Source organism: Bos mutus, chromosome 5 (genome assembly GCF_027580195.1).
Source record: "Bos mutus isolate GX-2022 chromosome 5, NWIPB_WYAK_1.1, whole genome shotgun sequence".
Taxonomy (NCBI): domain Eukaryota; kingdom Metazoa; phylum Chordata; class Mammalia; order Artiodactyla; family Bovidae; genus Bos; species Bos mutus.
The window spans coordinates 86102762-86119199 of NC_091621.1; the positions used below are offsets into that span (position 1 = coordinate 86102762).

Genomic DNA, 16438 nt, shown 5'->3' on the forward strand with positions numbered 1-16438 from the left:
ACCACTAATTATGTAAAGATAAATCTGAAGTATTCATTTCTGTGTTTTCAACTCAGAGACATTCATTTGTGATTTAGCTTTGAAACAAATTAGCTTGTTACCTACTTAACCGACAGTGTGGTGTCTGGTTAACATACCAGAGCCATTCTTTGACCATGAAACGTCAAAGGCAGGGTGTGGTTTCAAGAAGCTTACCGTTGTAGCCTTTGTAAGCCAGTTGTGTGAAAAGAAAAATACAGCTAGCTGTGACAAGGCATAAAGAACTTAACAAAGTTACATGAACTTAATCTCCTACGTATTTTACATTTAAAGGGTTTTACAATAAAAATTTATTTTTCCTGTTTCATACTGTAAATTTATGCAATTCATGATCTCAAGACCTCAGAATGTCTCAAAATTCTCAAGTTTTCAATACTTCAGATAAATTCTGAAAATGTAGCTCCATATGTATAAAATATTAATGAAATTGTCTTAAAATTAAACTTCTGATTACAAAACTAATAGTATATCCATGCATAAGTTTTTTTCTTGGAAAATTTAGAAACACTCATCTCATGCAGTATCAATTTTTCTTTTCTTAGCCCCTATATTCTTACAATCAGGTTGCTGAAGCATGTTTGCAGACCTCTTCAGGAAGTTCCTTGGAGTTTTTTCTTCCCTCTTTTTATCAGTTCGTTCAGAATGACAGGTTTGAGGTGATTCAGTCTGCAAAACAACAAGACAAACACTGGTAAAAATTCAGCTATTTCATTTTCTCAGGAGATTAATATCGAGTCCTTCTATATTAATCAGCTCTTTTAAGTGTCCACTGTTATTGTTTTTATTTCAAATTTCTTCCAATATGAGCCCCATCTTGAATAGGAAGGGCTGTGCTATCGAGACCATAAAGAATACCTGACATGCCCTTGGACACACTGGTGCCTGCTGAGCTTTTGCAGGCTGGAGAGCAGTTAGTTTGTGATGGGGTTTTCAACTTCTGCTGCACAAGCTGACTTCTCAGCTAGCACTGACCACAGGCAAGGTCATAAGAGCAGGGTGCATCGTAACATCAGACATTAAAATGGAGTTTTCACATTCCAAAAGGTTGAAAACCCCTAGTCTTCATTTAAAAACTAGTCTAAATTCTTCCACTTAATACCTCTGCAGAACACAAAAGTAGGTTTTATCTCTCCTACACCCAGATTCCAAGAACACTGCCTTATCTCTTCTGTGTTCCACTGGACCCAGAAGAGAACAAGTTAAAGAAAAGCAAGACACAGGCTTTAATGTCTTTTTCAAATAATTGAAAATTAGTAATCACCCTGAAACAGTTCTGCGTGGGCTTCTTTACTCTCATGGTAATAACGTGTGCCTCATTGTTCAGAAGGTTAGCTTTAGGTCCTACTTTCAAATATGAAATGGTAGCGTAAGCTGTAAAACTGTAGTCTTCTCTGCAGGAGACAAAGGCCAACAGTCAGGCTTTGAGAAGTTGCAGACAACAAACTGAAATTTATAAAAAATTAGTAAAATAATTTTAACTAACATTGATATGAAATAAAACTTTTAGTATAAAAATGCAATAAAGTATTGTACTTTTCTGCTGCTTTGACATATGATAATTAAAAGTTTGAATTTGTTTACTAGGTAAATTTTATAGTGTTTAAAAGTTCCTATGAAACAACCACTAAACCCTTTGTTCTGTTGCACTTATATAAAAATGACACTCAGGAAAGACAGCATGTGAGGGCAAGAAATGGGTCTGTAGATACTTGAGATACTGCTGTATGAGAAAGTGTGCAATGATTTTCTCCAGGTCTTCACGAGGAAGTGTGGGAGGAGCAAGGCCTGCTACTCTCAATTTCGAGGCACCCTTTCCCATCCAGGAGTCGATCAGTTTTAGTGGCGTGAGCTTTTCATTCAGGTCCTCGGCCTGTTTCAGGATCTTAATAAGATCCCTGCAGTATGCAGTTACATTCTTTCTTTCAAATGCTGTAATGAAAGAGACATGGTTAAAGATGAATGAAATTTTGAAATTAGGGCAAGGATAGGCTGTCCTAAGTGGTTAGACTCGTTTAAAAAATAAATCATCCAATGTGAGCCACCCTAAACACTGGTTTGTTCCTATGTTCTGAATTAAGACTTGCTCAAGTCTGTTTTCATTAGATTAAGCTATAGTCTAAGACACGAATTTAAATGATATAGAAAAAAATAATCTGTTTATTGGAAGGTCTTTGGAGATGCTCTCAGAACCAAAAGGTATCAGCCAGACATGATTATGACAAAGACTTAGAGGTGTTTACAGGAGGGTAAGTCTCTTCTACATATTTACCAGGTTTAGACTACCATATTTAGTCAATCTGTTCTTCATTTCTTCATATTTAATGAAGCATGCTCATTAAGCAATATTCTGACAACCAGTGTGGCTTCCTAGGGACTCTAATTTCACGACAAGAATCTCCTGGACAGTTATTCCCATCTATTGACACAAGCACTCAGATGTATTTATCAGACTCTTACTAATTTGGTTAGTATAAAACAGTCTAGTAAACACAAACAATTTTCTCTACCTGCAAAGTTAAAATTGTCGTGACGTTCCCCCACCAAGGCATCAGAACTCAGTGAGGAATGGGTTAGTCTAGCTCATCAAACACTATGCATACATACAGAATTTTTTAAAGTGAAAATACAGCACCAGCACTACTAAACTAGTGTCTTACGAGTGATTGAGTATTATCTCGATCAAAAATGATACACTATAATCTCTATGTTGTACTAAATTTCTCTCTTCAGTCAGTGACTATAAAGTATTAGAGATTATTACAAGAGGTTAGCATTCTCATATATAAATAGTATTTCTAATCACAGGAATTTTAAATGTTTCCCTTCATTTCTTAAAAATTTAACATCTCGGTGTAGCAATATAAAATACATGCATACACATAATAGCTTTTAATTTTAAGTGTTACTACTCTCGAATCTGAGAAATTCTATTCACACCTTGCTAATTCTTTTAAATCCATTTTGAGTGTCTAATACTGCCCTCATATAGTCCTAGTTACAAACATTAGCTTATAGAAATCTAAAAAGGACAACTCACAAATGTCTTTACAGCAGTTATCACACATTTTGTTACATGCTTCTGGACTCCATACTTCATCAAAATGTTGAGCTATCAATACACGGCGACATCTGCAAACACATTAGAGATACGAATTATCCCTGTTTCAAAATACAGGGTTATATACTGTTACTAGTTTCCTGTTGCTGCCATAACATTAACACAAACTCCGTGGCTTAAAACAACGCAGATTTATAATCTTACATTTTTATAGGTTAGAAGGCTGACATGGGTCTCACTGGGTTAAAATCAATAAAAGCAAGGTGTTGACAGGGCTAGATTTCTCCGAGCGGTTCTAGGGAAGAATCTGTTTCCTTGCCCTTTCCAGACTCTAAAGACTGCCTGCACTCTTTGGCTCATGGTCCCCCTTCCTCTATCTTCAAAGCTAACAATGGGTTAAGTTTTCACATCATTTTGACATCTTATTCCTCCTTCCACATTTAAGAACCCTTGTGATTATAGTATGTCCACCCAAACAATTCCGGATTATCTCCCTATTTTAAGATCAGCTAACTACAACTTTAAATCCATTTGTAACTTTAACTCCCTTTTGCCATGTAAAGTAGCACACTCACAGGTTCCAGAGATTCAGATGTAGACATCTTTGGAAGACTACTACTACTATGCCCACCATATGTAATAGTTTTTTCCATATGTTGTTAGTGTAAAAATAACTTCTATGCACTGGGAAACCAAAAGATTCTCATCACTAGCTTTATTACAATTTTCACTTTACTGCAGTGGTCTCAAACTGAAACTGCAGTATCTCCAAGGTATACCTGTATTAGAGAATCTTCCTGAGAGCAAAGCAGTTTCCTGTACTTTATAGTATCATTTTGAGTCTAAGTCCCAAAATATGCTTCATGAGGGCCTATTGGATATCTAAGGACATTTTCATTTTCTCATTTTTTAAACTTGCTGTAGCATTAATAGGAAAGAAATACCATTTTCTATCACTAATCACTGCTCACTTAAAAAATTTTGAGTCCTTATAATATGATGGGTAATAAGACTACAAAGATGACTAAGTAAAAATAGTAATTGTGAGGGAAGAATACAAATGCAAGATTGTTAAAATGCATTTGAAGTTAAGATAGCAAGTTACATCATCATGTATATAGAGAAATTGGTATATATAAACCTCATGGTAACCATAAACCAGAATTCTATTATAGAAACCCACACAAAAAAAGGAATTCAAACACTTAAATTCATCAACCCACAAGAGTAAAAGAAGGAACAAGAAAGACCTACAAAACCACCTCAAAACAATGAAATGGCAATAAGTACATACCTATCAACAATTCCATTAACTTTAAATGGACTAAATGCTCCAACCAAAAGACATAAAGTGGCTGAATGGATACAAAATCAAGACCTGCATATATGCTGCCTACAAGAGACTCAGCTCTAAAGACACACATAGACTGAACGTGAGGGGCTGGGGAAACATATTCCATGCAAATGGAAATCAAAAGAAAGCCAAGGTAGTAACACTCATGTCAGACAAAAAAAGTGAAAGTTGCACAATCATGTCCGACTCTTTGCAACTCCATGGACTATACAGTCCATGGAATTCTCCAGGCCAGAATACTGGAGTGGGTAGCCTTTCCCTTCTCCAGGGGATCTTCCCAACCCAGGGATCGAACCCAGGTCTCCAGCATTGCAGGCAGATTCTTTACCAACTGAGCTATAAGGGAAGCACCATATCAGACAAAATAAACTTTAAAACAAAGACTGAAGACACAAGAAGGACATTACATAATGATCAGGGGATCAATCCAAGAACATATAACAACTATTTATATATATAGATATATATACACCTAACATAGAACCACCTAAATACATAAAACAAATATTAACAGACATAAAGGGAGAAACTGACAACACAATAATAGCAAGGGTCTATAATATTCCATTTATATCAACAGACAGATGACCGAGACAGAAAATCAATAAGGAAACACTGGCATTAAATGACACATTAGACCAGACTTGACATATACAGACCATTCTATTCAAAAATAGCAGAATATATTCTTTTCAAGGATAGATCACATGCTGTGCCACAAAACAAGCCTTGGTAAAGTTAAGACAAGGAAATAATATCAAGCATCTTTTCCAACCACAACAGTATGAGACTAGAAATCAACTATAAGAAAAAACTGCAAAAAACTCAAAACATACACAGGCGAAACCATAAACTACTAAACCACCAATGAATCACTGAAGAAATCAAAGACAAATGCAAAAATACCTGGAGACAAAACAAAAACACAACAATTCAAAATCTAGGAATTTAGAAATGCAGTTCTAAGAGGGAAATTTATACCAATACAAGATCACTTCAGGAAATAAGAAAAATCTCAAATAAACAAGCTAACCTTACACTTAAAGGAATTAGAAAAAGAACAAACAAAAACAAGTTAGAAGAAGGAGTTAATGGAAGGAAAGAAACAAAGATCAGAGCAGAATAAATAGAGAGTAAAAAAATAATGGTAAAAATCAATGAAACTAAGAGCTGGTTCTTGGCACAGAGTCTAAATCACTGGCCCACCAGGAAAGTCTCAAGAAAAACAGAATTAATAAATCTTTATCCAGACCCATCAAGGAAAAAAGCCCAAGTCAATTAAATCAGAAATGAAAAAGTTGCAACCTACACCAGAGAAATACGAAAGACCTAAGAGACTACTATGGACAAATATTTGCCAATAAAATGGATGACCAGATGAAACGGACGAATTCCTAGAAATGTACAATCTCCAAGACTGAACAAGGAAGAAAAAAAAAAATATGGACAGACCAATTACCAGTCATGAAACTGAATCAGTAATTTGAAAACTCCCAAGAAACAAAACTCCAAGAATAGATGGCTTCACAGGTGACTGCTACCAAACATTCAGAAAAAAGTTAACAGTTATCTTTCTTGAAGAAAGACAGAATAACTTTTTTCTTTTTCTCTTTTTAAACTTAAGATACTATATTTTTTATTGTTGTACAATTTTAAAGGTTACTTTCCATTTACAAGTATTACAAAATATTATCTATATTCCCTGTGTTGTACAATACATCCTTGAGCCTATCTTACACCCAAAAGTCTATACCTCCCACACTCCTACCTCCGCCCCCTACTCTCATCACTGGTGACCACTAGTTTGTTCTCTATATCTTAGAATGCTGCTGCTGCTGCTAAGTCGCTTCAGTCATGTCCGACTCTGTGCGACCCCATAGACAGCAGCCCACCAGGCTCCCCCGTCCCTGGATTCTCCAGGCAAGAACACGAGTGGGTTGCCATTTCCTTCTCCAATGCATGAAAGTGAAAAGTGAAAGTGAAGTCGTTCAGTCGTGTCCAACTCTTCGAAACCCCATGGACTGCAGCCTACCAGGCTCCTCTGTCCATGGGATTTTCCAGGCAAGAGTACTGGAGTGGGATGCCATTGCCTTCTCCATAACTTAGAATATATGTTCTTAAATCCAGGCATTCTGCAGGTTCATGTACTGGTTTCTACACCCTCAGACATCTGCTTTTACTGGTTTACACTTGATGTTTCACCAATCTATTTACTCACTTAAGTAAGGACCCAAGAAACGTCACATGCTTTCATGTTGTTTTTAATTGACAAGTGACAAAAAAGTGTGTGGCTTACTTGTTTATGTTTTGACAGTAGGACACCATCTCATAAAGCTTTTGTTGTCCCACATTTTCCATCACCACCATTGAACTTATCCTGAATATATCTCCAAAGCCATAATACAAAATACAGTCTGCTTTCATGTCATCTCGACCTGCAGTGGGAAGCATCTTCAGATTACTTTAAAAAGTCAAACGTGCAAAAATAATAAATATAAAATTTGCTGGTGATATTTCAGTCTAAATATATCATATCTAGAAATTTCAGATAGAGATGTAAAAGTTAATTTGTAGCAGGTGTCCTCAGATTTTTAAAAATACGACTGAAGAGAACTATCAACAATCAGCTTTATTAGCTTAAAAACCTGTCCATAAATAATCCAGTTGTTCAAATTATAAACTTGAAACCACTAATTAAAAACTCAGGAGACAAAGATGGATATCAAATTACCTTAGCAAATGTAAGAAGAAATAATTCATTACATTCCAATAAAACATAAGGAAAATTTCTCCATAGGCAAATAAATATAAAACTTCAAAGGACTTTATTGTTTGTTATAAAAATACTAGCCAATAAAGAGTTAAAAATACAGTAGTAATAAATATCACTTACAGTGTTTTTAAAGCTCTTTTAAAAACTTACTTCTGGGTATGAGTTATACATACCTGCTCGGCCACTCTCTTGGTAATAATTTTCCATAGATTTACTCATTGAATGATGAATAACAAACCTCACATCTGGCTTATCAATTCCCATACCAAATGCAACTGTTGCCACAACTACCTAAAATGTATTAACATTGTATATATTAATTAAGCTAAAATACATTTAAAGGTGAATTAGGTTTTGATTAAAGAGCTATTAGTTAACCTGAATTTCATTCGCTGCCCAACTTCTATGAACCTTGGTCTTATCTTCTGGTTCCATATTGGCATGGTATGCACCTGCAGGAATCCCCAGTTTCTGTAAACTAATTGTAACTTGCTCAGAGTCTTTCTGAGAAAAGCAATATATGATTCCTGTAATAAAGATGTCAATGGTTAGATATATACAGCACACTCCTGGAAAATTTTTAACTCACACACTCAAGATACTGGTAATTCCAATGCATGGGGAAAAAAAGAATTATGAAAAATTCCAAGGCCCTGAACACATACTGACTTTTCAGTATAACTCAAGATTTGATCAGCAACTTGCTCTAGAGCCTGGAGCCACCAGTTTAGGTTTCCATTATCTTAGTTCTCTCTCCAACTTTATCTTCCACTACACAGTATTTCTAAAACTGATGCTTCATCCTCTAGAAGACGTAAACAAGTATGCTGTGAAAAAGAGTTCCATGCACAAATGAGTTTAGGAAGCACTGCATTGAACAAAATTAAACAGGTGTATCTATCTGCAAGGCTGGTTAGAACATCAAAGGTGCTGATATACCCTGTGACTCTGTGGGAAGAATAAATAACCTGCAGATTTTCTCAAACTTATTTGACCCTGGAACTCCTTTTACCCAGGGCACCCACTAATATCTCCTGGCAATCTACAGAATAGTTTTGAAATACAACTTTTATATCAATTCTTTGCTTTAGTAACACCTGTCTATGCATTAATCCTGGAACATGTTATACACAATCTCAACTCCATCTACACTCATTCAGCATTTACTTTTTATATTTCTTTACACAACTTTACACTACACTTAACTCATTCAGCATTTACTTTTTATATTTCTTTAATGTGTCCTTTATTATAAGAAAACTATATTTTATATCCCTATAGAACATCATTGCTTAGCCTTCCATCTTATACACAGTAGCTACTTAACTAAATATGTGCTATTGATAACATTATCATTAGGCCTATTCTAATACAATTAAGTGTAAATAAGCAAATCAGTTTCATGACTCTTACAATCTGTGTCATTAGCAAATGCCAACCCGATTTCTAAGATCACCAAGCAAATTAATTTTATCATGATATTTTCAAGTATGTTCTGCCATGCATTAATCTTTTTCTAGTGAACTGCTGTAGTATTTGTTACTTTTGTAAAGTGCTCAGTCTTTATAGGTGGTTTGTTTCTGTATTACCTGATTGCCCCTTGTACCTTCCATTAATGAGCTTTACAATGTCCTCAATAAAATCTTCAGTGTTTGAGGGCTTCTGCCGAACCTAAAAAAAGTTAACTTATTAAAAAGTAAATTAATGAGTGCCATTCGTGTGGTTATTTACTTACAACTTTCAAGGTGCCATTCTTTCTTGGACATGGTGTTTTCTCTTATCATTCTTTCATTCATTTCATCTGACCCTGTCACAACTCAGACTCTTCTTGATCCTTAATTTTTAATTCACCAGAGAAGAGGAGGCATAGAAGCAATGAATAACTTGTAAAGATGAAGACTTTATTTTCTGACCCTACTTTTGTAAAAACATAAACCATGGCACAAATAACTGTTCAGTAGGAACTCAGAAAAATATTAAGTCTATCCTTAAAGGATTGGAAAGTAAAAACAGCTGTGAGGTTATTTAACTTTCAAGGTTATATACTAAATAAAATCTAAATAGGGAGTATTAGCAAATCTTTAAGGGTATAATAATTTTGCATTATTTCATAATTAATTTTATAGAGATGTCATTAGGGTCCTTGGTTATCTTTTTCATTTTTTTGGCTATGCCATGCATCAAACCCATGTCCCCTGAATTGGAAGCAGAGTCTTAACCACAGGACCATCAGGGAAGTCCCAGGTCCCTCAATCGATGCATGCTTTCTCTCCATCCTTACACAAAACGTGTGTATGCAAATTTAACAAGGCAGTTTTTTCTACTTAACCAAGCAAAGGATTAAACAGCATAAGATATACGAAGCAAGCATTCATGAATAAATCTGTTTATACTCACCCAATTTTTCAAAAACTTTTGAACATAACTATGACTCATGTAGGGAGAAGGCAATGGCAACCCACTCCAGTACTCTTGCCTGGAAAATCCCATGGACGGAGGGGCCTGGTGGGCTGCAGTCCATGGGGTCGCTAGGAGTTGGACACGACTGAGCGACTTCACTTTATTTTTTCACTTTCATGCATTGGAGAAGGAAATGGCAACCCACTGCAGAGTTCTTGCCTGGAGAATCCCAGGGACTGGGGAGCCTGGTGGGCTGCCGTCTATGGGGTCGCACAGAGTCGGACACGACTGAAGCGACTTAGCAGCAGCAGCAGCATGACTCATGTAAACAAACATAATGAAAAAGTAAACTTTGAAAAGACTCTGATGCTGGGAAAGATTGAGGGCAGGAGGAGAAGGGGATGACAGAGGATGAGATGGTTGGATGGCATCACAGACTCAATAGACATGAGTTTGTGTAGGCTCTGGGAGTTGGTGATGGACAGGGAGGCCTGGCATGCTGCATGGGGTCACAAAGAGTCAGACACGACTGAGCGACTGAACTGAACTGAAACTCTCTGCTGAAATCCTTCACAAAATAAACTGACATAGAATTACATACCTCATAATAGAGATTTGGTCGATTAAAAGAAGCCGTGAAAGTAAAACATTTTTCAACGCACAATATTTTCTGAGCATCCTTCAAAACGTGACTAGTCGCTGTTGCGGTCAGTCCAATTAGTGACGCATTAGGGAACTGCCGCTTCAAGATACCAAGAGCCTTATAATCTGGAAAAAAAAAAAATACAGAGTAGCCCTCTTCCTATTCTTTCAGGAATTAAAAAAAGACCAATCTTTTAGGCAGATCATCAAGATGACCGTGAGTTTATTTCCACAGCCACCTGTATCTAATCTGCCACTGCAGCCTAGCCTTTGTGACAGATGGGCTTTACTCTGCTTTTATAACTGGTTCTTCAGAAACAAGCACTCTTGGCCACAGGTGGAATGCCCTGCAAAATGTCTCCAGGAAGCTAAGCACTGGTCTACACCTGCTGGACAGTGGATTCAAGAGATGGAGTGGAAGCAGTCACGGTGTTTGAATTATGGCAACAGATAAAAGATAAAAAGACCATCTGTCAAAACCCTTCTACCACAGACACCACCCAAGAGTGTTAAACTCAGACAAGAAAATGCTTGATTATTATAGAACCCACTTCAGGGAAACTGCTCTGGGCTCCTATTTATCCTATACATCGAAATCACTAGCTATGTTGTCCTTGAGTATACCCTCAAGTAGTTCAACTATTTGAAGAAAAGTGAAGAACAAATGTTGTAGAAATGGCTCAATGTTAAGGTCAAAAAGGCTACTATAACAACAGGGAGGAGGAAGTTATCTGTTTGGAAAGTTATGAAAGCCCAGAGTCCAGAAATAAGCCCACATATATATAGTCAATAAATCTTCTACAAAGGAGCCAAGAATATATAATGGGGAAACAATAGTTTCTTCAATAAATGGTGTTGGGAACACTGGACAGACACATGCATAAAGAACAAAACTGGACCCTCATATGACACCATACACAAAAGTGAACTCTCAATGAACTACAGACTCGAATGTAAGATCTGGAACCATAAAACTCCTGGACAAAAACCAATGAGATAAGCTCCTTGACATCAGTCTTGGCAATGATTTCTTGAATCTGAGGCCAACAGCAAAAACAAAATGAAAAAAACAGGTGGGGTTGCTTCAAACTAAAATGCTTCTGTCTAGCAAAGGAAGCCATCAACATAATGAAAGGCAATCCAGGGAATGGGAAAAACATCTGCAAATCACATATTTGATAAGAGGTTAGCTAATACACAAAATTGATAAAGAACTCATACAGCTCAATAGCAAAAAAAAAATTGATTTTCAGATTTCTTTGCATAGAACAAGTTTGAGCAATCTGTTTTAGGCTAAGACTGTAGGATTATGCTGATGGAGCAAAGAATAAGGTTACTAAAGTATACCACAGAACTATAACATTGAGGGGTTCACTGGGTGTAGATCCTGAAGTGAGTGCTGAAGATACCTAAAACGACGACTGAAAGAGACAACTTTGAAGCAGAAGCAAATTCCTCAACAGATATGAAGGAGAATCCAGAAATCAGTAAATCTTTATGGCTAAAGATGACAAAGTACAATATATACACATTTCAAAAGATAAAGGCAACTGGACTAATAAGCACTACTGTGGTGGGTGGGGATTAAAGAGATTAAAGATTCTGCCTTGGCTCCTCTTGTATTAAGGCAAGAAAAAAATAAGTAATGACTACCTAAGAGGATAATTTTAATGGAAAGGATTTGCATCATGTAAAGCTGAATAAGAAAAGAGTCCCTAGCATCACGGAGTTTTCTAGGTAGAATATACATGTGTGTGTGCACTCTGTCATGTCTGACTCTTTGTGACTCCATAAACTGTAGCTCACCAGGCTCCACTGTCCATGGCATTCTCCAGGCAAGAATACTAAGTGGGTTGCCATGCCCTCCTCCAGGGATCCTCCCAACCCAGGGATCGAACCCATGTCTCCTGCATTGGCAGGTGGATACTTTACCACTGCAGCACCTGAGAAGCCCAGAACATACATACCAGGTCTGAAATCGTGTCCCCACTGACTACAGCAATGAACTTCATCTACAGCAATTCGGGTAAATCTCCTTGCTTCATAGGCTTTTTCTAGTCTTGACATAAACATTTTGCTTTTTGCAATTTTCTCTGGAGTCACATAAATTAGCTTTAGCTTGGAGTTTTTATTTACCATTTCAGCATGAACCCATTTCACATGCTCCTATTGAAAGGAAATATAGACACAATGATAGAACTAAGCCAGCAGAATGCAATACTCAGTGGTAAATGAAGATGCTCATTACTCAGAAGCAACAGCCTTGGGACACTATAGCAGCAGATGCTTACTTCATTAAAATTAAAATGATGTCCCAGTACTGAGCTTCATGGTAGCTGTGCTAATAGCATTTTAGTTATTTATTTACATTCAGACAGTTGATAAAAGAATAATCAATCTCACTTGACAAAAAAGAGAACACAAAAACGAATATGAAGACACTTCAAAAAGCATTTACTCCATGAAGGCATAATTCTAAATTTTTCACAATAAATGCCAAAATGTAAGCTAAATGCAGTATGGTGATAAAGACAGGTTTTATTAATTTTAATGTTATATTTGAAATCATTTCATAGATCTCATAGATCTGATTTCATAGAACAAAATTTATTCTTGATTAGATACTTTAATGATGCTATCAAATCTATTCATAATCTATTTAGTTTTTACAAAGTATCTGATTCCTTATATCAAGATTTTATAATTATGAATAATTAAAATGAGATTCTATATATTATGTATTATAGATAATAAGAATACATCTTAAGAGGTAACAGCTATTTGGTTCTTAGTCCTGTTGTTTTCCATAATATTTAGTACATTGGATGTTGTATTTTTCCTTCTAATCTAATTAAGGATCAAAAGAAGTAGTGAATGTGATAGAAACAGAAACTCAAAATGCCTTCATCATCCCAGGAAAGCAGTTTGTTAACTCCTCAAGATATTCCTAGTTTTGTTAAGAAATGGCGAAGTGTGTTAAATACTTCAATTAGTCTATATGTCCCAGAAATTTCAGAGGAGCAAACATCTGAGCTATCACCTGAGAAAAGGATGTTTAGTCACTCAGTCATGTCCAACTCTTTTCGATCCCTGTGGACTCTAGCCCACCAGGATCCTCTGTCCATGGGATTTCCCAGGCAAGAATATTAGAGCGGGTTGCCATTTCCTCCTCCAGGGGATCTTCCCAAACCCAGTGGTGGAACCCCATGTCTCATACATTGGCAGACAGATTCTTTACCTCTGAGCCACCTACAATTTGAACTGCATGGTGCACTTACATGCAGATTTTTTTCAGTAGTAAAGACTACAGTACCACATGATCCACAACTAGTTGAATCCCTGAATGTGGAAGGCTGACTGTAAGTTAAGCGCGGACTTTTGACTGTGTGGCCAGTTAGGGCCCTAACCCTCACATTGTTCAAGGGTCACTGTACTTTCCATTATTATTACTCTGTTTTTCAATTTTAAAAAAGTGCAGTATGAGAAGGCAATGTTCTCCATAGATTCATTTTTTTGAGCTAGAAAGCACTTAAAATGACACAAGAGTTTAAATAAATTAAAACTATTTGGGAAAGACTAGAAGAACCAGAACTTCTTGAAGACGTGGCTGATTTCAGGTCTGGGAAGAAATACACACAAAAAAGCATGACGTACCTTAGAAAAGAAACCAAAGACTCAAAAGCTAGGAGTTAGACCTAGGGGCCAAATTAAATAGACTCTCACTACCCAAACATGGGACTACTTCAACATTAAAAAAAAGAATAACAACCATGGATGGAAAGATATCAAACATGTTAAAAAGCCATAGGTTTAAAATGATACTTGAAAAAAAAAGAATTTATTGACCACCTTTGGAGAATGCTGAAAAACCAACTCTTTCCATAATACTTGACATTTCACTTTCATAATGAAACTGGTAAAGAAAGGGAAAGAACTTTCAATCTTCAAAGAATAAATAAGGAAAGGTCCTTTTCTACAGAAAAAGTCTAGCTAATTTAAGAAGTGAGAATTAGAAAACATTTTATAACCCCCTAATTAAATAATGGTCTAAGGTAGGCAATTATTATCAGCAGTTGTAGCCTGCCAGGCTCCTCTGTCCATGGAATTCTCCAGGCAAGAATACTGGTGTGGATTGCCATTCCCTTCTCCAGGGGATCTTCCCGAGCCAGGGATTGAACTGGGGTCTCCTGCACTGCAGGCAGATTCTTTACCATCTGAGCCATCAGGGAAGTCCCAAAAAAAGAGACAGAACTTTCAATCTGCAAAGAGTTAAGGAAAAAGTTCTTTTTTACAGGAAAAATCTAGCTAATTTAAGAAGTGACAATTAGAAATTACATCTTATAACCCCATAATTAAATAATGCTCTAAGGTAGGCAATTATTATCAGTGGCTACTAAAAGCCATTAAATGAAAAGCTGATTGAGAACTTGATAATTATAGAGCAGGCAGACATAAGGTGACCCCACTGATCAAACTAACATCACACACAAAAAAATAATAACCAGGTGTTAAATACCTCCTGAGTGATACCAGGAGTAAGTATACTCTTACAGCAAAAAAAAAAAAAAAAAAGCCCAAATTCAGTCAACTTTTAGACTAACTAAAAGTAACAAGTGGAACAACATCACAAGGATACAATCAGGAAGACACAGAATATAGGAAACTTAAGGACCAAGGGAAAAAAAAAAAAACCTAAACAGTAATTTCACAGGAAACAGGAAATAAAAGGAACCTATGGACATATCAACCAATACAGCATCATGTGTGAATCTGGACCATGATTTTAAACAGATAATAACATTTGATGAGACAGAAATCTGAGTATTTTTATTTAATGGTTTTAAAGAACTAATACTAAATTTTTAGATGTGATAATGGCACTTAGTTGTATTTTTTAGTTATTTTTTTTTTTAATGTTAGAGATATATACTGAAGAAGTTACAACTGAAATGGTATGATGTCTGGGACTTGTCTCAAACAAATAAACCAAGGGTGGGCAGGGAGGGAAACTGGGAGTATACAGATGAAAAAAACTGGCCATATGTTGATAACCGTTAAAGCTACTTAACAGTTTTTATACTATTCTATTTTTGTATATTTAAAAAATTTTTAATAATATGCTTTTTAAAAAAGAACACCTGGGAAATGCTTTATTGTACAGATAAAGGTAAGAGAGTCCTTTTCCAAACAAGAAATTCCACAAGGTTGGGTATCTTGTTTCTAATTCATTTTTTGTATTTAATTATATCCCATAATCAGAAATTCTTCCTCACTGTTTTAGAATGGATACTATGAAACAAGTCAGCAAACTTCCTGTAAAGTGCTAGATAGTAAACATTAGATGTTGCAGCCCATATCACAACTACTCAACTCTGTCCTCATGTGTGAAAACAATCAGAGGCTACACATAAAAGAACCATCATGGTTCTGTTCCAATAAAACTTTATTTATGGTCACTGAAATCTGAATCTCATATAATTTTCACACTTCACAAAATTTCACACTTTTAATTTTCACACTTAACTATTCTTGATTTTATTTTTTTGCCATGCCATACGGCATGCAGGGTCTTGGTTCCCAAACCAGGGATCAAAACTGTGCCTTCTGCAGTGGAAGTGTAGAGTCTTAACCACTGGGACTGCCAGGAAAATTACACTGCTGATTTTTTTATAACCATTTAAAACTATAGACTAATCTGAGCTCACACACCATACAAAATAAGCAGTGGGCTAGCCTGATCTATGAGTGGTGATTTTAGATTCCAACATAGTTACCAGTTTTTTCTTTTATAAGCAACTCAATTGTAGCTAAGGTTCCTACTTCACTGAAGAGTATAAATTAAAAATAAAATGCAATAAAAGCCACAGGAGCATACCTTAGAACTAGAAGCATTTAACATGGTAGCTGAAATTCCTAATTGTTTCAAAACCATTAACTGGTCTTCCATAAGGGAGATCAGTGGGCAAATCACAAGGGTAAAACCTAAAAAAGAAAGAAATCCACCTTAAATTTCATACCACCACCAGAGTAAGTTTCAATTATTTACCTTCTTTACTGTAACTTGAGAAATCTGTATGTAGGTCAGGAAGGAACAGTTAGAACCGGACATGGAACATCAGGAGTTGTTCCAAATAGGAAAAGAAGTACATCAAGGCTGTTTATTGTTACCCTG

At 36.1% G+C, this 16438-nt stretch overlaps 1 protein-coding gene across 2 annotated transcripts in view; it reads right to left on the reverse strand.

Moving 5' to 3' along the window:
• Positions 1 to 545: 545 nt before the first annotated feature.
• The window catches only part of RECQL (RecQ like helicase), a 32088-nt gene continuing 16195 nt past the window's right edge, over positions 546 to 16438 (reverse strand). For both annotated transcript variants that reach the window (XM_005893228.3, XM_070371162.1), the window contains 11 exons: positions 16142 to 16248; positions 12234 to 12432; positions 10226 to 10392; positions 8814 to 8895; positions 7603 to 7751; positions 7398 to 7515; positions 6748 to 6886; positions 3077 to 3168; positions 1749 to 1968; positions 1301 to 1430; positions 546 to 705 (listed from right to left, as the gene is read on the reverse strand). In XM_005893228.3, the coding sequence (XP_005893290.2) occupies positions 553 to 705; positions 1301 to 1430; positions 1749 to 1968; positions 3077 to 3168; positions 6748 to 6886; positions 7398 to 7515; positions 7603 to 7751; positions 8814 to 8895; positions 10226 to 10392; positions 12234 to 12432; positions 16142 to 16248 (1556 nt within the window). In that variant the 3' untranslated portion in view covers positions 546 to 552. The remainder of the gene's footprint in view (positions 706 to 1300; positions 1431 to 1748; positions 1969 to 3076; positions 3169 to 6747; positions 6887 to 7397; positions 7516 to 7602; positions 7752 to 8813; positions 8896 to 10225; positions 10393 to 12233; positions 12433 to 16141; positions 16249 to 16438) is intronic.